At 43.9% G+C, this 22195-nt stretch overlaps 2 protein-coding genes across 2 annotated transcripts; both read right to left on the reverse strand.

Moving 5' to 3' along the window:
* Positions 1–397: 397 nt before the first annotated feature.
* Positions 398–856, reverse strand: LOC142840729 (large ribosomal subunit protein eL42-like). The gene has a single exon (XM_075957317.1). The coding sequence runs from the start codon at positions 807–809 to the stop codon at positions 489–491; it is 321 nt and encodes a 106-aa protein (XP_075813432.1). The 5' UTR covers positions 810–856; the 3' UTR covers positions 398–488.
* Positions 857–4939: 4083 nt separating this feature from the next.
* Positions 4940–5467, reverse strand: Plac1 (placenta enriched 1). The gene has a single exon (XM_075958765.1). The coding sequence runs from the start codon at positions 5465–5467 to the stop codon at positions 4940–4942; it is 528 nt and encodes a 175-aa protein (XP_075814880.1).
* Positions 5468–22195: the final 16728 nt, after the last annotated feature.

Raw genomic sequence — 22195 nt, forward strand, 5'->3', positions numbered from 1 at the left:
TTGTAATGTAAATATCTGTGTTTTCACAGATGGTAGTTGGGGGTCGCGACCCTCAGGTTGAGAATTACTGATCTAGAGACTCCTTTGATAGGTAGAATATGGCAGAAATTACAGGATGTCCTGAGATTGGAAAGGGAATTCCAACATGGCCCTCCTGCCTTCCCATCCTCTTCCCCTCCCTTCTCTCTCCCCACTTCTCTCTTTTTCTTTACCTGACTTGTGAGGAAACCTGAGGCCTCTTGGACAGCTTATGGCTAGGCTCTCCTGCCAGCAACCTCTTAAGTGAACCTGAAGGCAGATTCTGCAGCTCTGGGCAAGGGTTAATATGGCTGCACCTATGTACTACAACTGTCCCCAGAGACCCGGAGCCAGGGTACCTGGCTAAGTCTTACCCAGATTCTTTTTTTTTTATCAATAACAATAACTTTTATTTTCTAACAGGTAATTTTCCTGCAGCTTCAGCATTTCCCTCTCAGAAAACCCAAGTTTTAGAACTGGATCACTTGGCCCTTTCTCTTCTTGTCTCCTCCCAGTTCAAAATGCTTGCATCTCTTAATGGTCAGCATCCTCTTGGACCTGCAGTTGGGCTCCACACACTCAAGCCTGAGCATGATCTTCTTTGTGGTTTTGGCCTTCTTCCGGAAAATTGGCTTTGTCTGCTCACCGTAACCACTCTGCTTCCGATCGTAGCGCCGCTTCCCTTGGGCGTACAGGGAATCCTTGCCCTTCTTATACTGGGTCACTTTGTGAGGCTGATGCTTGCCACATTTCTTACAGAAAGTCCTTCGAGTTTTGGGTACGTTGACCATCTTTGCAGTAGAGCGTCTACCCGATGGGAACGAGAGAGCCGGCGTCTGAAACCCCTTACCCAGATTCTTGACTCCCGCCACCAGGAAGACAATAAGGGCTTTTTGGTGTTTGGGGGTAATTCATTATCCAGTGATAAATTCATTAATGCAATAGTTTTGGTAATTGTATAGCTAAAGTGAGTTTAGAAGCTAAAATTTCACGTCATTTGTTGAAAGAGTCATAGAAAAATCACAGAACTGAAACTCTCCTTCTCTCTTTGAGAAGATCCGGCTATAATTAGAGTTTAAACAGGACACTGTAGAAATCTCTCATAGGGATTAACACTAATTAGAAGCAATAGGCATTTTGTAGAGTTTAGCTGTCGTCTTACAATAAACATTCATTTCGTGATAACATACTTTTAAAATGAGGTATGTGCGTGTGCGTGCGTGTGCATGTGTGTGTGAACAGTTTAAGCTAAAGTTTGACCAGATTTTCATTATTGGTTGAGGGAAAGAGAAACAGGAGTATTTAGATACACCTCAGAAATGGGTTATAGGGCCAATGACGTGGTTCAGGGAGTAAAGGCTCTTGCTACCAAAACCGAGGACTTGAGTACAATCCCCAGAACCCACATGATGGAAGGAGAGAGTGACTTCATAACATTGTTCTCTGATCTCCATACACATGCCTTGACACACATGTACACACACACAGATACAGGCACACAGCATACAGGCATACACACTAAATAAAAATGTAATAAAAAAGCTTATAAACTAAAATTACTTTGCCCTTAGCGCATATATATATATGTGTGTGTGTGTATATATATATATATAATGTGTGTGCATATATACATGCACTTTACATAATTAAAATATGGTTTGGTCAAAGAATAAATAAACAATATTTTAGAAATACGGTTCACTGGTATGGGACTCCGAGAGCAACATTTCACCGTGCTGGGAGACTGAACCCAGGGCCTTGCACACACCATGTATGCATTGTACTAGTGAGTTGCATCCTTGGCCCAGCAACAAAACAACTGGACATTACTCTGAGTCCCCCTATATGGGTGAAACATCTCAGTACAGCTCTAACGTTTAAAGATCTGACAAGCAATTATTCTAAAAAAAAAATGGTGCAGACACTTTGGGTTTTTCTAGAAATTGAAAAGTATACATGCCCGTTTCCTTAATGGCAACCAAGCATTTCTTGATATTATTACAAACATGGTGAACACTATGCTATGGAGTTTTAGAAATCATGGTACCTTAAAAATGAACTGAGCACTACTGCAATAAAGAATGAAAACATTCTTTTGGAATGGTGTGTCACTCAGGCTTTAGGGCTTGGCGACATGACTCAATAGTTAGGCTAGCTTTGTGCTCTTCCAGAGCCACATCTCAGTCCTTATTACTGATTAAAGACATTGCTGGATGATATTGTGTTGTCAAGCCTGTAAGATATGATTACTGATCAGCAGTTCTTTGCGTGCATATTTTTCTTTTATTATTTGAGAATTTTATGCATGTGTACAATACGTTTTTAAATAAAAGCTACTCCTCCTGCCTCCTCCCAGTGTCTCCCATACCTCCTCAGAACTTTTCACTTCAAACTCATATACTATTTTTTTTAACCCATGAGTCCATTTAGGGATGCCAGTAAGTGTTCGGGTAGGGCCATCCACTGGAGCAGGGGGGACGTTGCACATCATAACCCACACAGCAGCTGGGGCTGCGTGTATCAGACAAGATCAAGACAGCTAAAACTCCAGCAGGAAGCAGGGCGGGCCTCACCAAGCCCCACCCATAGCTGCTGGGAAGGGAGAGGCAGGTCTCTTTGCACGTTTCTTTTTTGGCATTCTCTTTATCTAAAATGGCCTTCTCCTTCATATTAATTCAACAAAACGAACTTTCATGTAAGATCCTCCTCAGTGGTCTCCAATTTCATGAATTGCAGGCTTACTCTATCTTGGTTTTTATCTGTTGCCCTGGTGACTAGAACTGGTCTGGCTTTCTTCTCAATCTTTCCACACATGATTCTGTGGTCACTTCTGTCATCTTTTATCTCTCTCTCCCTCCCTCCCAATTTCATCGTTTCTCATCATCATCGGCCCCTTTGCCCTGCCTCCACTATATTGGAACAGACTACTGGCCCTTTCTCCAATGACCGCAGCTCTGGTCCTCATATCTTTGTGCAGATCCATCCTCTGGCCTTGAATAGCCTCTGAAGCCTCCAACTCTGCAGGCATCTTTCCTCTATCACATGAGATTGTGTTAGTTTTGTCAGCCACCGAGTTCCCAAGACCTAATGCAGTGATTGACATATCAGATAACTGCAGTAAACATTTGTTGCATCCATATCTTGCTTCCAGGGATTGCTACCTGGCATTTTATCAGAAAGGACTAGAGATACTGAGATGAATCTGGTTCTTTAACGACCATAGTTGAATCTTTTCCCTTGATGGTTTCCTTTCAAGTACTTACTTGTCTGCTAAAGCATTTCACCTTCATTAATGAGAAAAATTGTGCTAAAACATTGTGTCCTTTTTAGTTCAAGATTTATTTTAATATATTTAATTATGTGTAGATTGTGTGCCGGTGCCAACAGAGCTAGACAATTTGGATGTCCTGGAACTCAAGTTATAAATGGTCATGAATTGCCTGATATGGGTGCTGGGAACTGAACTTGGATCTTCTGGAAAAGCAGCAAGTGGTTTAAACACCAAGCCATCTCTCCTAAACATTAGTTTCCTCTTTAAACAGCAATTTTTATTGACAAATAAGAACTTTATGCTTATTATGTACAGCATGATATTTTTAAGAGTCTGATTCTTACTAGGTATACGGCCTTGAACTGCTTTCTTAATCATTCATGCCTCAACTTCCTTACCCCGTGTGTGAGAGAGATAGTCTCACTATGTAGATCATATTAGTCTGAACTTGTAGCAATCCTCCTGCCTCTGCCAAGTCGAGTTTTCTTATTTTTTAAAAAGGGTGTGTGTGATAAGAGCTCTTCTTTTTTAAGGTTGTGGTGAGGGTTAAATGAGATGTTTCTACTATCTGGAATATTTTCTCCTCAGATTTTCCCTGCCTTCACATCTAAGACACAGTTCAAAGGGCAGGACCTCAGAGGCCTGGTCCCTCCCCAGTTTCCCATGTCACCGTCTTTGAAGTTCTTCATAGCATTTGTCACTATCTGAATTTATCTTTATTTACTTATTTGCTTACTAGCGATGTGACCTCAATTTCAGAGTCCCTTTCTTCTTGCTACTATTTCCTTGGTATCCAGAGCCTGGTCTGCATGTAACTTCACTGCATAATAAATAGTTAAAAGTTATTCACTTCCTCTTGTTGCTCCAAGCCTTTGAGAAAGCTAACGGACAGCCACACTTTGGGGCTGCTTTCTGACAGTTTATATGTTGGGGATGGGAGGGCTTTTTATCAAAGTACTGTAAAGCTGATGACCCAGCTCAGCCTTGGGAACCTAGCCTGGGACCATTGGAACGTGACTTGTCTGCTTCCCAGAATCACTGGAGACTTGAAGATAGCCAGCTTATCCTTTCTGTACATAAAAAGTGGTAGAGCTGGAGATCAAACGAGGGTGACTTAGCGCTAAGCTCGTTGGTGGTAAACAGAAGACAGGAAGTGGAGATAGAGGGGAAGAGATTCTCCTGGGAAAGGCTTTGGAGAGGAACCTGAGGGGGTGGGAAATCATCCTAGAGAAAAAAGCAAGGCACTGATGGCGGCAAACCATGTAGATTAACTCCTGGCCCACAGATAAAGTGAGATATGTGTTTATGAAGCAAAACCATTCAACTGATACTTTTGTGCCATCAGAATTTTATTATTTTTTTAAAAGATACAAAAATAGTAAAAAAAAAAAAAAGAAAGGCATAATCAGCTATATATGAATCAGCCCTTCACAAAATTCTTCTTAAAAAGCCATAATGGCATCTATCTGACTGGCAGTAGAAAATGCTATATACTAATGCTAGGAACAGGTCTTTCAGAAACCTCCAAATCTGGGCACTACACGGGTTTCCTCATGCCATCTGAGTGAACACGCGAGTCCCAAAAGTAGTCAGTGGTGTCAGACGACTACACAAGATGGGCCTCCGAAGACTCTGTCCCTGACGTGGGCCTTAGATGCTCTTCTGCTGGAAGACAGAAGGCGGACAGCTGCAGTTAACTTGCGGGCTCGGCTCTGGCAAGCTGAACACGTGGTAGGACGTCTCATTCTTCGGGGTCGTGGGGGTCGCGGCATTGTTATTGTTTCCAGCTTTCGTGGAGTAGGGCTTGGTGAGCCAAGGGGACCGTCGAGGGGCAGCACACGACACGGGGATCACATATCTAGATGATGAGGTCTTCGAAGCATAGTGAATCTCCGAGCTGTAGATAACCACATCTGGAGAGACGGCCTTGACGCGGATGCCACATTCCGTCACGCGGTAGGTAAACTCGTAGAAGTGTGGGTGAACTTGGTTGGGAGGACATCCCAGGCCCAAATGCACCTCATAAAAGTGGACGTACACATCATTATTCAGCAAGAAGGGGTGGACTGTGACCATGAACCAATCGGTCGAGCACAGCACATCCACCTGATTTTGCTCCGAGAAGCTGCAGAACATGGAGAAGAAGACCATTGTTGCGAGGAACTTGAAGAACTTCATTGTTGCCGTTGGTTGGGTAGCAACTCACAGGAGGCAAGAACGCGTCCGAGAAGGAATTCTAGAACACATAAAAATACAAGAGGCAGGTTACCTTATGTCTTACGCAAAGTTCCGGGATGCATTTTTGAAGAAGAACCCAGAGATGAGGGGAACTTCCATGTAAGGCAGAAATGAATTTGTGGTAGCTCACATGGTAAAGATAACTAACATGGCGCCTTGGGAATTTATTTATTTATTCGGTGGCACTTTGGATGAAATCCAGGACCTCTTGCATGCAAGGCCAGTGTTCCAGCTTTGAGATACATGGGCCTGGGATGGCAATGGATTCTCTAAGTGGCTTTCTCATGCTGTTCTGGTCCGAAGCACACATCTCTCCCTCTCATGTAGCATGAGAGCCCGCACTGATCAGGATAATGGTCCCATTTTGTGTACATTGGCATAAAACCCAAACAGTTTTCATGTTAAACACAAAATCAAGGCATAGGAAATAGAGTTTAATTCAAATGAGCAACCTAGTCTGTCTTAATGGCTGTGATGTCCTCATATATATTATCCCAACGAGCCCTTCCTTATGACCTTTTTTCTTAGCAAACAAATTGAATTTTAAAATAGAAGTAGAAGCTTGCAGGCAAGCCTGATGACCTGAGTTCAATCTCTAGAACTCAAATGGTGGAAGGACAGACTCCTGATAGGTGTCCTCTGCCCTCTCTGCCCTCCAGACACTTGCTGTGGCAAGCACATACCTCCCCAAAGTTGAATATAACAAATTCTTCAAAAATCAAGGAGAAATTTCATTTTATTCCTGACAACCACACATTGAAATTGGATGAATGGCTCAATTAAATACAACCAAAAGAATTCATCTGGTACTCTATCAGTAGCATTGTAACTCAAGATGAGCAAAAAATTCTCTGATATAGTGGGACATTTTGTTAATCAAAGAAATTTTGGGAACAACGAGAGAGGGAGAGGGAGGAAGAATGGAAGGAAAAGAAAGAAAAAAAACAGTTGGAGCTACAAAGTGAGACTTTCTCAAAATTGAAAAATAAAACCAAAAGCAAATAAAAATAAAATTCTGAGCCTTTTGTGGGTGGCTTACACTGAAATCCTAACAATTCTGAAGTAGAAGCAGGAGGATTGTCACAAGTTCAAGGCCAGCTTATACTACAGAATAAGACCCCTTCTCAAAAAATACATCCAATCATGCTGCTCTTAATTTTACATTTTAAATGCATATTGCATAAAACTACTTAAAAGAAGTGCTATATTTAAAAGGAATCATTTTGTTTTTGTTGTATGTGTAGATTGATCAACTAGCTCCTAAAATCTTTGTTTTGGATTCATTTGTGCTTGCTAGCTTTTGTGTTCTTTTTGTCTTTTGCCCTGAAAAGAGTAGTAGACACAGTGGCAGGGAGAAAGGAACAAAGCTAAGAAGAACTGTCTGAGGCAAGGCAGCAGAGGGAGGCAACAAGGGGAGAAAGAAGTACACCATCAAATATCATCCATCCAGCTTTTACTTTAAATGTGGAAAACCACATAAATCAAACAGAAAGTGTCTAAAAATTGGAAGGAAATGCATGTGCATAAGTGTAGGGATTAACTTTTGTTCCCTGCTAAGTATTCCCCATATAGATGATTTCATCCTTTGACTAATATTTATTGAGTGTCTACTATACTCATAGCATCAGGCTAAAAAGCCGCCCCCCCCCCCCCAGGACATTCCCTTTTTCCATCTGTAAATAGGCAGCTCTTTCTCTGCCTTTGCTCTTGACAGATGTGGAGAATTCTTGAGTGGAAAACGTGGTGTGGAGGCCCACTAGAAGAGTGTACTCTCCTGGATGAAGTGCTTTGTTTCTAATGGGGACCACTTGCTTGCTTGCACTGTGTTGCCTCTCTTCCTAATGACTCTTCATTTTCTCTGCAGTGTCGGGTGTAGTGTTGGGAGGGGGTAAAAAGGAACCAAAGGTGACTTCTCTGTGCTTTTTCTTTATTCTGAAGTGTCGTTGCTGAGGCTGGCTGATTTTTCCCCATAAAGCAACAATAGAGATAGCAGCAGCAGCAGCAACAAGAACAAGAACAAGACCACACACACACACACACACACACACACACACACACACACACACACACAGAGAGAGAGAGAGAGAGAGAGAGAGAGAGAGAGAATTACCCCACTACTGTCACCTTATTATCTGTGCCTAAAGAAACCACCCTGTCCTAAGCATGCTTTAGAAACGGCTTTCTCTCTCTCACCCCTCCCTTCCTTTCGTTCTCCTTTTCCCTCTCCCTTGCATCCCTCCCCTTTCCTTACCATGATCTCACAACCTGGGACCATCTGCCTTGAACAAAACCCTTCTCCATAAGCAGCCTCTGGAATAGGCCAAGGAAACAATTCTTTCATCCCATTTTTGTTCTCAGGCTCCAAAGTGAGGCTCCAGCTGAAGGCCGTTCTGGTCCAGGAGTTAAGCTTTCCATTTTCTCTCCCAAGCATCCTTCATGTAGTCCCCCTCTCCCTTTCTCTCATGAATAATCCAAATAAAGTTACCAAATGCATATATTCTCCAAGAAGCAAGACAATTGGTCCCCAGGCAATCATTTCAGTCTATCTTCTTGCTCCATGCCCACTTTTCAAGTTCCAATGCTCTCATTGAGTCTGAAAGAGGGGCTTTGGTGACTGCACTGTTTCCATAATCATTTAGTACAAATCTCCAAACTGGGGCAAGATAGAAGCTGCTTCCTCCAGTTTCCTTTGAGCCAGCAGCAACAGATTGCCACATAACAGGGGCAATAAATGAAGATGCCTGTGTGTATGACAACACACCTCCAGACTCAGAAAAGACTTTAATAAAAGTCAGGGCAACCTGTGCTCGAGGTCCCATAGCCCTGGGGGAGAAGTGAAAGGCTAGAGATTAAGAGGAAAGCAGAATGTACTTAACAAGGAGCTTGCTAAGTCAGAGCCTGGTACTTCAAGGCTTGGCTCCCTTTTGCTGAAGGCACATCATAAAAACCAGAACAGCCTCCTCTCCCCAGCTGCCTGCTCTTTGCAGGGACAGTGAGAAGGATGTGCGTATGTACACCCACACGGCAGTCATTTGTGACGGGAATGGCTGTAAGTCACTCGCTGCCATGTGTGACCTTCCTAACACCTAGCTGAGATGGGCCAGCAGCATAGGATCTAAAGAAGGGATGGGGAAGACTTGGGTTGCAGGGGCCGAAGGCAGCTGAACGGCTAAGAAGGGAAGTGGGAGACTATAGAGTAGGTGCCAGGCTGAAGGTATTTCCAGTTCTAGTTGGAACTGTACACAGCAGCTCAGGAGCTGTGGAATGCGAACAGAATTGCAGCTAAACTCTCCAGAAATCTTCAGCACTGAGGGGCAGTTAGAGACCGAGGAGGAGGGAAACACAGAGACAGCGCGGCTCACCTTGTGACTACTGTCCGCTTCTGGCAGGTGGGCTTAGAAAACAGGTTTTAGAGTATGGATTACAGGAGCCCCATTTGGCCTTGACTGCACATTTTCTCAGCAGTGAGCTGAGATTCATTGGTTTAACCAAAGAGGGCTCAACTATGGAACATACCCCCTGAACCCAGCTATAGAGCGGCCAGGCAAACTCTTCTAACACCTGGATGCAAAATGTTTGTTTTCCTTGCAGTTACCGAGTACAAGGAGCTTTCTGTTTTCTTAAATGTGGCTTATGCATATACATTTCCCAGCAGTTCCTTCAGCAAACATTTCCCTTCGCTTCCCTTCCTCTCCCGAAGGTCTCCCAGATTTGCACGAATCATGGATGAGTCCTTTACATGGAAAATTCATGCGATCAGTGCTAGGGAGATGGCTCAGTGGGTGAATTGCTTGCATGGCAAGCATGAGGACCAGCTCTCCAGGAGGGAGATAAAACAGCAGTATGGCTGCCTATAATCCTAGGAAAGGCGGTGGGGCAGAAAGCAGAGCCAGTCAAATCACAGGGCAGGCTGAATAGCCAGGCTAGACTATAAACGGCAACCTTTAGGTGCAGTGAGAGATTACAAATGTGTGTCACCGTGTCAAGCTTCCTACAGGGAATGGCTGAAAAGGCTACTTATGCAGCTCGGCACTGCCATGTTTAAAGTGGCGAAAGGCAATTTGAATAACAGAATGGATCCAGCCGTCCCTCACTATCTATGGAGGGCTGGCTCCAGAAGCTCGGGGTAATACCCAAATCTGCACATGCTCAGCTTTCTTATATAAGCAGCATACAACCTAGCCCCATCCTTCAGGACACTTTAGCTCACGTCTAGCTTACTTAGAATACCTGATACAATGTAAGTGCTATGGAAATAGTTGTTAGGTTATACTCTTCAGGGAATAATGGCAAAATGTCTATATATATGCAGTACAGTGCCAATTATTTTTCTCTAATATTATCAAGCTGCAAATGTGCCTATGGAATGAAAAGGGCATCTTTATATTGTTGAAATAATTTATGGGGAGCAATGTGATATTATAATATAGTTGGCTCAAATTATTTATTATATCCATCACTTTCTAGTCTTCAGAAAAACAGTGGTTCTCAACCTGTATGTCGAGACCCCTTTGGGGATCGAATGGCCCTTTCATGGGGGGTCACCTAAGACCATCTACATAATAGATATCTACAGTAGAATTCATAACAGCAGCAAATTACAGTTCTGAAGCAGCAATAAAAATAACTGTATGGTTGGGGTCAGCACAACACAAGGAACTGTATTAAAGGGTCGCAGCATTGGGAAGGTTGAGAACCACTGTTCTGAAAGTTAAAAATAGAACCTGGGGTGAGCAGGAAAGGTGAGGCAGTGGTTAAAGGCAACAGAGCTTCATTGAGACTGGAATAATCTGTTGGTTGGTTGGTTTTACAAGGCTAGGGTATGTGTGTGACTTTCTGTGCATGTGGAGCCCAGAGGTAGACTTCAGCTGTATTTAGCTCTACTGTGCTCTGCCTTATTTAAAAAATGCTAAGAGCAAATCTTAATTTTTCTTACCATCAATCTATGTCTTTGAATATTGGTCAAAACATAGGGCCTTTGAAATTTCAGGCTGCTTTTTTTTTGATAGGGCTCCACTATGTAGGCCTGTCTGTCCTGAAACTTACTCTGTAGACCAGGCTGGCTTTGAACTCACACGAGATCCGCCTGCCTTTGCCTCCCAAGTGCTGGGAGTAAAGGTGTGCGTCACCATGTTTGTTTAGAAATCTTTTGAAAAGACACAAAAGCTCAAGTGCAAATCAGTATTTGTGGTGTTACTGGGAAAAGTGAAGAGTTTACCGAAACCTCCTGGAAGGCAGGTGGGAATTGTGTCTGCCCATCTCCTCTGATGTCTTTAGAGACACATAGGAATTCTGCATGGAGAACAGGGAGGGGAATTAGCTAAACATTTCCACATCTGTTTTTGGAACAGTTTGGAGAAAGGACTTGCTCCATAAGCTCCTGGAAGCTTTCTGGTTCGACAGTTAATTTATTTTTAAAATTCAGTATACTCGTGACAGCACAGCGATCATTTGTATATTGTTGTCACAGACTCTTGTTGTCAAAGCAAAGGGAAACAGAGGAAAAGGAAACTCCAAAAGAACATGCAATTAGCTCAGGGAGATAGAACTGTCAGAGCTCTGATTTGCAATGAAATTTGTTCATTCTGTAGCTTATTTGAAGAGAAAGGAATCAGAGTCATAATAAAGAGTCTTCTACAGAACAAGAAGAGGGGGAAGGCAAGGAAGAGGGATGGGGGTCAGAGTGAAAAAGACAGACAGACAGACAGACAGAGAAAAGCATCGGCGAGCTCTGAAAGTAGTTTAGCAGTTCAGGTAGTGGCAGTGTATCTTTGCCCTGCACACCGTCTCAAGGGTGGAGAAAAATCAGTGTTTTCTCACGGTCCCGTTTGAAAGAATTAGTTGGGCTAACCGTTCTCAAAAAGAGTGAGGCTTGTGGGTAAGACTAATTATGCTAAAGCTACACCGAAATGAGCTAGAAAATGAAATAACCGCTTGTATGGAACTTGCATTTGCGCTAAAGACCCTGAGACGGGTTCTATTTTGGAGCCTCGTGACACAGTGTTAAGGTAACTGTGCGTTCGTCAGCGCTTTCTGTGGAAGAATTATGAACTGCTAATGCTTAACCAAGTCCATTTTCTTCATGGAGGAAAACACCTCGACTGGATCCTTTAAAAAGGCGCCATTCAAATTAAACTAAAAAGCAGCCATTAAGTATATACACATATATAGTTTTATTCTAAAAGGGACTGCTGGGGGAAAATAGAGCTATGGAAAAGATAAAAGAGGAAAATACTCCTAACTAGCCATTGCTAAATTTTTGTTTTATATACTTCTTCTAATTTGGGGTCAGGAGGTCCATGTATACATACATGATTCAAAGTCATTTGTGGAAAAAAAATGTCAAGGCTTTTTGAAAGCTGTTTTTAATTTTTGGCGTTGAATTTGAAAGCAATCAAAGCATGATTTTTGTTTGGCCATCTGGTTTTGTTCTTATAATCTGTTAAGCTATCAAGCATAGTTTAAATGTCATGGTTCATCTCATACACAAATAAAGGTTGTGAAAGAAATAAGAGCCCGGGCTCCTCGTAAGAGAGAATTTTTCATTGGCCTGGGAATTTAGTTACTTAAAGGTAAGTAGTCCAACATGAAATCAAGTCACAATAAGGCTACAAAACAACGGGAAGCATGCCTTAGCCACACACACACACACACACACACACACACACACACACACACACGCACAAATTTAACAATAAATACAGAAAGCCATACATAAGGAAAAAGTGAAAATCTCAGGTCCTGGGAACCCCTTTCCTTCTGAGTGGAGAAGCTGAGTTGGTTTAATTTTAAAGTTGAACAAAGGGATGTATTTCATAATTTCCATAAAAATGTAAGGAAAATCCCAAATGCATGCCTCTAATTCAGTTTATGCTTTAATTTAATCATTTATTTGAGATTAATCTCCCTCCTATAAAACCCAACACCATTTGCCACAAAGCCCAAGAGTCCCTTCTCATTTTAAAAAGACAAGGTAGGTTTGTGTCCATGCAAGGCTCAGCAACCCCACAGCACCCCCGACCACACAGTTAACCCTTTAGTAGGCTTTACAAGGCTACTCAAAATAAAGACCCATTTGCTCGAAATGATTTCAGGGCGTTACCCTGGGGAGGGCAGAGAGTTGGATGAGATGCTCCACCCAGGGCTTTACCACCCCCTTGATACACTTGTGTCAATAAGCGAGGGCTCTCGCGGGCTTCCAACCCCCAGTCAGGCACATTCCTCGCTCCCTTTCAAAACTGGGAGCTCTGGGCAAGGAGTCTTTAAAGCGGGGTGCATGTATACGGCCTCTTAAGAGTGGCCTATGTCCAAGTCAAACCACGGCTGATTTTATGGGCTGTCTGGTTGATTTTTAACGGGCCTAACTGGCAAGCATCTTTCCCTAACTCAAAGCTACCATGGTCTCTGCTCTAGCCAGAGTGTAGCCACGTGGTACAAGGGTATGTATCCTGACTGGGGCCACTTGCCATCTCTTGGCTCCTGAGAGGTAGAAAGGGTTCAGAAGAAAGGTTCTTTTGATAGTGAGGCTGTCAGTCAATTTTAGGGAGCCTACAATTTGGGAGGTGTGTGTACTTATTACAGAGAGTAAAGAAGCTTTGGGCCATAGCTGGGACTTTGTGAGAAAAGAAAATCATTTCTGTATATATGTGCACACATACATACACCCCTAAAATAGAAAGCCTCAAATCTCTTTCCTGTGTGAGTCTGATCCCTACCACCTCTTTTCATTCCTTGCTCCCTGGTCCGTAAACATTTTTAATTTAAATTTTATTTTACGTGTTTGGGTGTTTTATCTGCACGTATGTCTGTGTATCACATGCATGCCCGATGCCCACAGAGGCCATAAAACATGTTGGATCCTGTGGAACCGGAGTCACAGCTTTAAGCCACCATGGGAGTGCTGGGAACTGAACCACAGTCTGATCCCCTGAACCCATGTAAAAAGCCAGGCAGAGTGGTGAGTGCTGGGAATCCCAGCTCTGGAGGGACAGGGGTGAGGTGGAGATGGACATCTCTCTGGGGCTCACTGACCAGGCAGCTTAAATGGCTCTGTGAGCTCCAGGTTCAGTAAGAGACTGTCTTAAAAAGTCAGAGAGCAATCAAGGAAAATACCAACACTGGCCTCTGCCCTCCGCACCCTTAAACGCATGTGCACACATATGTACATATCCACACATATACATTAACATGCGTGTGCACACACACACATGTGCACATGCACCCCCCAAATAAAAGGATACTAGAAATCATCTCATGCTCCTCTGCCTCCTTGTCTAAACCTTAAGGACGTGAATCTAGTTATTGGCCAGCCCCTTCCTTCCTCACACCTCTTCCCAGATTTCATTTCACAGCCTGCAATAGTGAGAAGAGCCTCTGTAGACTGAGAGCACAGGGCCCTGGCCAGGTTCCTGGCCTGCTCATTGTATGGCTGATGACAAGGACTTTCTGTCTTCCTAGCCTGATGGTTCCAGTGTTCACAATTTGCGAATGGAGGCAACAACTCCTTTCCCCGACTCTGTGATGAATCGACCTCTAAAGAGGACAAAAAAAAAATCTTCCTTGGTTTGGCTTTTACACGGAAGGAAAGAAGAAATTCTCAAGCCCAACCCAGACTGTCTTGGCAGTTGAGAGACAGAGTCTAATGAGAAGCAGAAGCTTCAGGTCCATTAAGTGCTGAAGATGATGGCTGCCTGGAAGGGTTGTGCTGCACCCATTGGGATTACTCAGGCAGATGGGTAGGGCTCTAAAAACCAAAAAATAAAAAGAAAGAAAAAAAAAGCAAAAAAATAAAGCAAAAAGAATAAATTCTCTAAGCTAAAGAAGGAACGGCAGCACAGCCACAGGCTTCACAGTGCTCCTTCTGAAAGCAAATGGACAGGTTCACCCCAGATCCAAGCATAGAGGGAGGAACCAGAATACTCCACAAGTCCTGGGCCGTCCCCTCCAGGCTAAGGTCACCCGTGGTCCATCTCAGTTTTGTTTAAGTATCCCCCTTTCTAAACACTGTCAAAAGTGCTCACAGTTGATCCTGTCTCCACATACATACAGTATTTCATTGGCAAATAGCACTATACATCACTCTCACCAGTACTTTTTATGTAGCAGTGATTTAAATTTAGCCATTCTGATCCCAGCAACGTTAACAGAGACCTGATCTGGTACCTCCTTCCTGAAATCACTACTTAGTTAAAACATACATTCATGCAAGTACATATGCATATACAATAGGTTGAATCGGTGTTCATTATATATGCTATAGAATATACACTGAAAAGAAATACATAGTATATTTACTAAAAATAAATACAAGATGGCTAATACCTTGAATCACAGCACTTTGGAGGGAGAGTCAGGCTGATCCTGTATGTTTGAGGATAGCCTGAGCTAAATAATAAGTTTCAGGTCAGCCAGAACTATAGAATAAGACACTGTCTCAATAAAATAAAATGAAATAAAATAAATATGTGAAATGATCCTCTATTGCACTATTGTATCTGATAATATATTTACACATATGATACACAATATTATTTTATGACTGTGAAAAGGGGTAATTCTCTGCTCCTTGATAATCTTCTCCTCACCAAAAACAAAAACATCTTTTATTTGCAGTTTTTTAAAGGTGAGTCTTTCCATCCACATCACTCATCTACAAATGTATGTGGGCTCGATCGCATCCCTCTCCAAAAGATATGTCGAAATCTTAACTGAGTGTCTCAGAACGAGACCTTATTTGGAAATATGGTTTCTACAGAGGCAAAAAAGTTAAAATGAGATCATTATGGTAGGCTCTAATCCAATATGTCTGATGATGTTCTTATTAAAAGGAGAAATCTGAGCACAGAGACAGACATGGGCAGAGAAAAGATAACATGAAGACACACAGGGAGAAGATGACCACATGCCTGGAATGAACGATGCATCTCCAATCCAGGGATTACTGACAAATACCAGAACTACACAGCTAAGCTCCCCGCCCTGCACCACCTAGAGCTGAAGACAGTGTGGCCCTCCTCACACCTCGATCTTAGCCTTCTAACTTCCACCAATGGGAGACAATAAAGTTCTGCGTCTCAAGCCATCCAGTTTGCAGTATTATGCACATCAGTCCCAGCAAACTAGTCAATGTAGTTTTTTTCAGAAATTGAACATACATGTCCCTTTCCTGAGAAAATAGCCTTTAACTATACACATCAGATTTTGTAACTTCCACAAACTGTAAGTTCCGTTTTAGATGAGAAAGCTAATAAGACAACAGGAAACGAAGCCACGCAGAGAGAAATCTGTCATAAGGGCTGCTGGTGCAGGTCTTGGGTATCAGGAGGAGATACAGAAAGCTGCTCTAAAAATAGGTGGGGAAAGCTGGTGAGGGACTGCGTGCCTTTTGCTTTCTCTGTAGGTATCCAAGTAAACACTAATTGACAACTTCTTGCAGAATCTACTCCCCCCCTCTCTCTCTGTGTGTATGTGTGTGTGTAAGAGAGAGAGTTGTGTGTGTGTTTGCATGTATGTGCAGCCTCAGTCTCCCAAGTAGCTGAATTTACAGACTTGTGCAGGCACACGTGGAGAAACCCACCTTGTACTTAGGTTTTTATTGAGAAGGAGAAGTCTTATCTATATTTAACTTCCAACCTTTCTCTCTCTCCATTAGTTGGGTTGGTACCACCAAGCCTGGGAGAACAGGGACTTGAGATGGGCTTTCTAAACTGTGCAGTCTTTGAGAGCCTCGTGCTAAGACTTAGTCTTTACAAAGTTCTTATGCTGGATTGAAATGTTAGGGCTCACTCCTCTGCTCCCTAGAAATAGAAGACCACTCAGGCCCTGCTATAGCAATATGACAAGTGTTCAAAGACAAATTTCTGTTTAACTTAGAATGGAGTAATGGTAATGACCTTTAAAACTACCTTTATGCTTATTTACAAGGCTTTAAGCAATTGCAGAATCCAGAGAGTTCACAAAAAGCTTGTTTGATCATATATAGGTTACATATGGCAACAACTCTGAAGAACATCACATTTTTGCTTAATTTGGATACTTTTTATTTGACTAGAACTCTCCCTCTGCTAACACAGCATATTGTGTCTTCTTATCCCTTTTAATGCCTGCAGCTGTCTTGTAAGGTCCCCAAAGGCAGGCATCACATGTTAATGCCATGAAAACAGGGGCCCAGGAGGGCAGAGAGTCCCGGCCAACATCATGGTTGCAAAAATGAATTTGGTCCTCAGGCCTTTCCACCAGCCTGTTGATGTCTCTCCCCCTTCGCAGTGAATCTGCTGTCATGGGACATCACGATGAATTGATCACTGCGATACGGAGGGAGTCATGAAGAGGTCTGGCCTGTGGCCTACTGCTCTAAGATCCACGGGGAAATCCGCCTGATTGTGTGTGCTGGCTGAGCTGTTTGGGAGAGTGAGCAGAGTTGGCATTCAAGCCGAACAAAGCAAGTTCCAGAGGGCCTCTGCAAGCAACTTCCTAGCACAGTGAAAGGCCGAGAGATGGCACAGGCATTGAGACACAAAAGCCAGCCTTTCCAGCTAGACTGAGTTTCGAAGAAACCACAAAGAAGCGTATTGTCAAGCATTCTCGTGCGCTCTCCACCACAGGCCAGCCAGGGCAGGCCCAGGTGAGTCTAGGCCGTACTGTCTCGGAAAGCTGAACCTATTTCCTTGAAAACAGGTACTTGAGAAGGGATGGTATGGTTACAGAAACTCTGCACAGCCAAGGAGGGCATCATCCATGAGAGGATGTCCCCTCCCAGAAGAACAAATGGTCTTCAAACTCCAAGAGCACTGCGCAGTTATTTATGAGGCCTCTTTCTTCCCACCACACTCAGCAGTTCCCCACGCCAAGGCACCAGCTCTTAAATCTATGCCGCCACATGTGCGTTGGATTTAAGGAGATGGGGGAGGGTGCTGTTTCATTTTCAACACACTTACCTTCCACCATGTTACAGCATCCACAGCAGAGCGAGAGCTGACAGGACTTTGCGGTAAACAAGCCCGTGGGGTATTCTGAAACTTGACTATTTTGTCGTGTATATAGAGAGAGGACTTTTCCACTTGCTTACGCATAGTTTAGAAAGTTTTCAAAGTTTTCTGTTTTTATTGCTAAGGGATGTACAGAGACAGAAACTGGCTTCAACATTATACAAGACCACTCCTCAGGGACAGAAAGCTTCCACTGCAGAAGGGAGGAAAAGGAACACTTATCGAGGCAGGGAGCGAGGGTTCCTTGTGTACAGTCCTATAGGTGCTCCATGGCAACCCTGTGTGATAGGTACTAGTATTACTACTATAGGCTCATGTTAGAGAAGACCCTGAGGACCCTCGCTAAGGATACAAAGCCAAGGTGGCAAGGACAAGATGAGAAGAATGTGCAAGCCCCCAGATCCTCCATAGTTGTCTTTCTAGTGTATGCCAACATAGGCAGAATGTTCAAAAACAAACAAGCAAACAAAAAACCAACTCCCTCCCCTACAAAATAAACTAGGAAAGAGGCGGTCACACCTTTAATCCCAGCACTCGGGAGGCAGAGGCTGGTGGATCTTCATGATTTCAAGGCCAGCCTGGTCTACAGAGTGAGCTCTAGGCCAGTCAAGGTTACACAGTGAGACCACATCTCAAAACAAATGAATAAAGAGGAGAGAAAAAGAGTTACAGGTTGTTTGTGGGTATCAGGGCCCAAGGTGATGGGGAAGCTAATGACTTTTTAAGCAGGGGAAAAGAAAAGCAAAGACAATAAAGAAGAGGCAGACATTCAAAGGTACTTAGGACAGACAACTATAGGTCACTTTATATTTTATCATTCCTCTTATTTGAGAAATTGAGAGAAAAAAGCCACTCCTATTTCAACAGGACATATTTGTTCCATGATCTGCATGTATACTTAGAACATAATGAACTCGGGGACTTGTGGGATATTCAGGCCTTCCCAACCCCCCTTCCCAATATATTTATATACTCGCGAACAGGCATGTGGCGGCCAAAGACCAACACTGGCTATTTTCCTCGGTTGACAATCACCTTACATTTTGAGATAGGGCCTCTAACTGAACCAGAACTTCCTCAGTTTGGCTCGAGGGGCTGACTAGCAAACTCCAGGGCCCTGCCTGCCTATATCACCCGAACACTGGGGTCACAGGCACGCTACTAAGCCAGCTTTCTACATGGATCCTGCGGACCTGAATTCGGGTCCTCAAGCTTGGACACCAATGACCTCACCAACTGAAGAATCTCCCAAGCCCCCCCCCCCCCAATCCTGCTTTGGTAAAGGAAACACATGTGGCTTCTACAGAAAGCCACCAGATATGGCAACCCTGAATCTGCCTTTCCACTCACCTAACCACTCTTCCGGATGTGGAAAGGCTTGGCCACACATCCTCAATGCCTTGGATTTCTCATGGAAGTAGGTCACATCGTCCCTATTCCACCCCGAGGCAGGGACCGTGTCTCTTTCTGATTTCATCATGTCTTTATAAAGAATTCCCGACTTCACTTACCAAGCCTAGGTGCCTGTATCACTGCAGACAGTGCTGGGAGGGAAGGGAAGGGAGAAGCATCAACAGCCAAAGGGTTGTCAGTGGGCGACTTGTCATTGGTGCTGGCTTCTACAGCTCTGTGCTCTTAAATCACTGAGATTGTCACAAACATTATAATGCACCCCCCCCCCCCTCTCTCTCTCTCTCACACACACACACACACACACACACACAGAGAGAGAGAGAGAGAGAGAGAGAGAGAGAGAGAGACAGACAGACAGACAGACAGACAGACAGATAGACAGACAGTTGTCTACTTTTTTCCAGGATGAAGAAAGCAGCAAGGATGGGAATTCTTCATTCCTGGTCAAAAATTACTAGCTTGAAGTGTTGGAGAGAGCAACTGAGTTGATTTCCCCCCACTAATACTATCTTGTGGTTTCATGGGCCCGTTATGAAGAATCTTATATTGTTTGAGCCATGAACTTGGCTCAGACTAAGGGCAGAACAACTGTGGCACCCACCTGTTAGAAATCAAGCCCCGGGTATTAAAACCAGAAGCGTTGGCCCATTAGAGGAGCCTGGCTGTGCTGCGTGGAAGGCGAAGCTCCTGTAAAGCCAGGGATTAGTGTGTCCACACTGGGACAGCGACTAGAGCAGGTGCTCCTTCTATGGCTTGTTCACATGCATTTGGCCCCTGACTCCCTACAAGTCGAAGCTGAAACAGAGTAAGACCTCACAGGGCATGACCCCAGAGAAGAGATGGGGAAGTAACTGACACTTTTTGGGTTTTATACACCTGGAAAATGGCAAGACAATCTCTTGGCACAGAATGGCAGCTGCCCTGGTTCTTTTGGTGATGGCTGTGTTACAGAACGAGGGAGGAAAATCTCAACAAAGGCATAGAGGCAATCGTATTTGTCAGAGGAACCCACGACACTTCGAAAAGGGCCACCCCATTATTATTTATGAACTGTAATGTATCTCCAGGAAGGAATTCTCTTTTTAGGCTCTCGTTGGGGGATTTTGCTTGTGGGAGACTATAGATCTGTGGGTTTTTTAAAAAAACATGTTATAAGCACAATTTGTTATTTCAAGTACACAGGAAGATGGAGGTGCTTAGTAAATACCACCCTAGGCTATACATCTATTAAAAACCAGTGTAGGTTCATTCCAAGATCATCCTGACAGGCTGAGGTAGCTCAGGTACTAAACTATCTTGCCCATGTCTGGGCATTTTCAAAAGCTCAGTGTCCATCATATAGCCCCATGGTACAGTGTTTCCCTAGCATGTGGCCCAGGCTCCAAGCAAACAAACACTAAACACATACAAACTTTAAGCTGGGTGGATGGGGTGCATACCTATAATCTCAGCATCTAGAGAGGCTGGACATGAGGTCTGAGGCTAGCCCAGCCTACATAGTGAATTCCAGGTCAGCTTGAGCTACATAACAAGATTGTTTTTAAAACCTTCAAACCGAGGCCAAAGAATATAGGGCATGCAGAGTTAACCTTGAGGGAGGGCTCTGCCACGTCCTACATGGCCCTGGCCCTTCCAACTCCTGGCTTTAATTTCCTCATACAAAAAAAGGGTGTTATCGTAATAGTGACCTCAAAGGACTGGAAGATTGAATGAGGTATGAGAGACAACATGTACAGGGCCTGGCACAGACCAAAGGTCCTATCAATGGGAGTTATAGAGTAGGCTCGGGCCGACTGCTGGCTGCGTCTCCACCTACTCCCACCTCCTTCCACTCCCTAGTTAACTCCAACCAGAGTCTCATCAATCTGCCACTCTCCTTGGGGGTTGCCGGAAATTCCTGGCGCAGATGTCTCCTACAGGGACAGAGTTTGAATATTCCTCCATCCAGCCCTGTTACCACTGAATTATGGTAAGAGAGGGAGAGGAGAGAAGAGCCATTGAGAGGGAGAGGAGAAAACAAATGCCTTCTGTATACTCCTGGCCTGGCTCATGCCTGAAATAGGTGTTCGGTAAATACTACAGGAATGTATGTACAAGTGAATTAAAAAAAAAAAAACAGACGGCGGGCAGGCAGGCATCCGGGAAGAGAGTTTGACACTGTGGCAAACTTTCCCTCACAGCACCTCCATGACAGCTCTCTAGCTCAGGGGCCTTCCCTAGCTGGGGGTTACAGCCAAATCCAAGACTCCCCGTCCCTCTCGCCAGGGTCACGAGCAGAAACTGAGACATCCCATTCAAGCTAACAGCACAGAAGCTTAGGGGGCTCCTTCTTTGGGTTCAGAACACCTGAAAATTCCAGCCATGGCCTCTAAAACAGAGCCGCATTCTACTGTTGGCCTCAGAGCTCCTCGCTGGCTAGCCAGATATAATTCCATCCATCATTTTGAGATTCCCCTCTTATGACACCAAACTGCAGGGGGCCACACAATGGACCCATTATTCTACTTCCAGTTTTCATGTAGCCCATGAAAGAAATATGACCACCAGGTTTGGCTGTGCACACCAACAAGCAAAGACACCTGGACACACAGGTGGGCGAACATGAGCGCTGGACCGGCATGCTAACCTTCAGAGGGTCTGAGGTCATGGGTGACACAACCTTATCTGCTATGGCTTTCTCTATGCCGCTCACAAGAACCACTTTGATCCTGACATTTGTTTCAAATAAGTCTTCCTTCCAGAAAAACCCGAGGCAGGGCCATGTAGAGAGAAGACGAGTGTGACTTTTCCTACGTGTTAAACACTCGGTTGGAAGTGCTGATTTCCAGACTGCATTGCTGGAAAATTAATATACATTTAATTAATTGCCCGCATGCCGACCTCTCAACCAGAGGAGCAATGGCTTCATTCTTTACCTCTGTTCCCTGTGAATTCTTAACCTCAGTTTCACCCCAATCCCCCTTTACCCACAAATTCTGCAAAACATCCTCTCTCCAAATAAAAACAAGGAACTAGGACTAGCGGGCGAGAATTCCACTCCTAGCGCTGCAGTTGGAAACTTTAGAAACGGGTTTAAAGAGAAGCATTAAGCTAGACCTTTGTAACACATGAAGCTTCTTGATTGGTTCCACATTCACTTCACTCTGGCTGGATCCAGTTCTGGGCATCTGACTCAGCAAACTTTTCTGTTTTATCTCATTCCACATGTGCAGAGAGTGAGGGCTATCTGAAGGCTGCCCTTTTATTGTTAAAATAAAATAAAAAAAAT

This window comes from Microtus pennsylvanicus, chromosome X (genome assembly GCF_037038515.1).
Source record: "Microtus pennsylvanicus isolate mMicPen1 chromosome X, mMicPen1.hap1, whole genome shotgun sequence".
NCBI lineage: Eukaryota > Metazoa > Chordata > Mammalia > Rodentia > Cricetidae > Microtus > Microtus pennsylvanicus.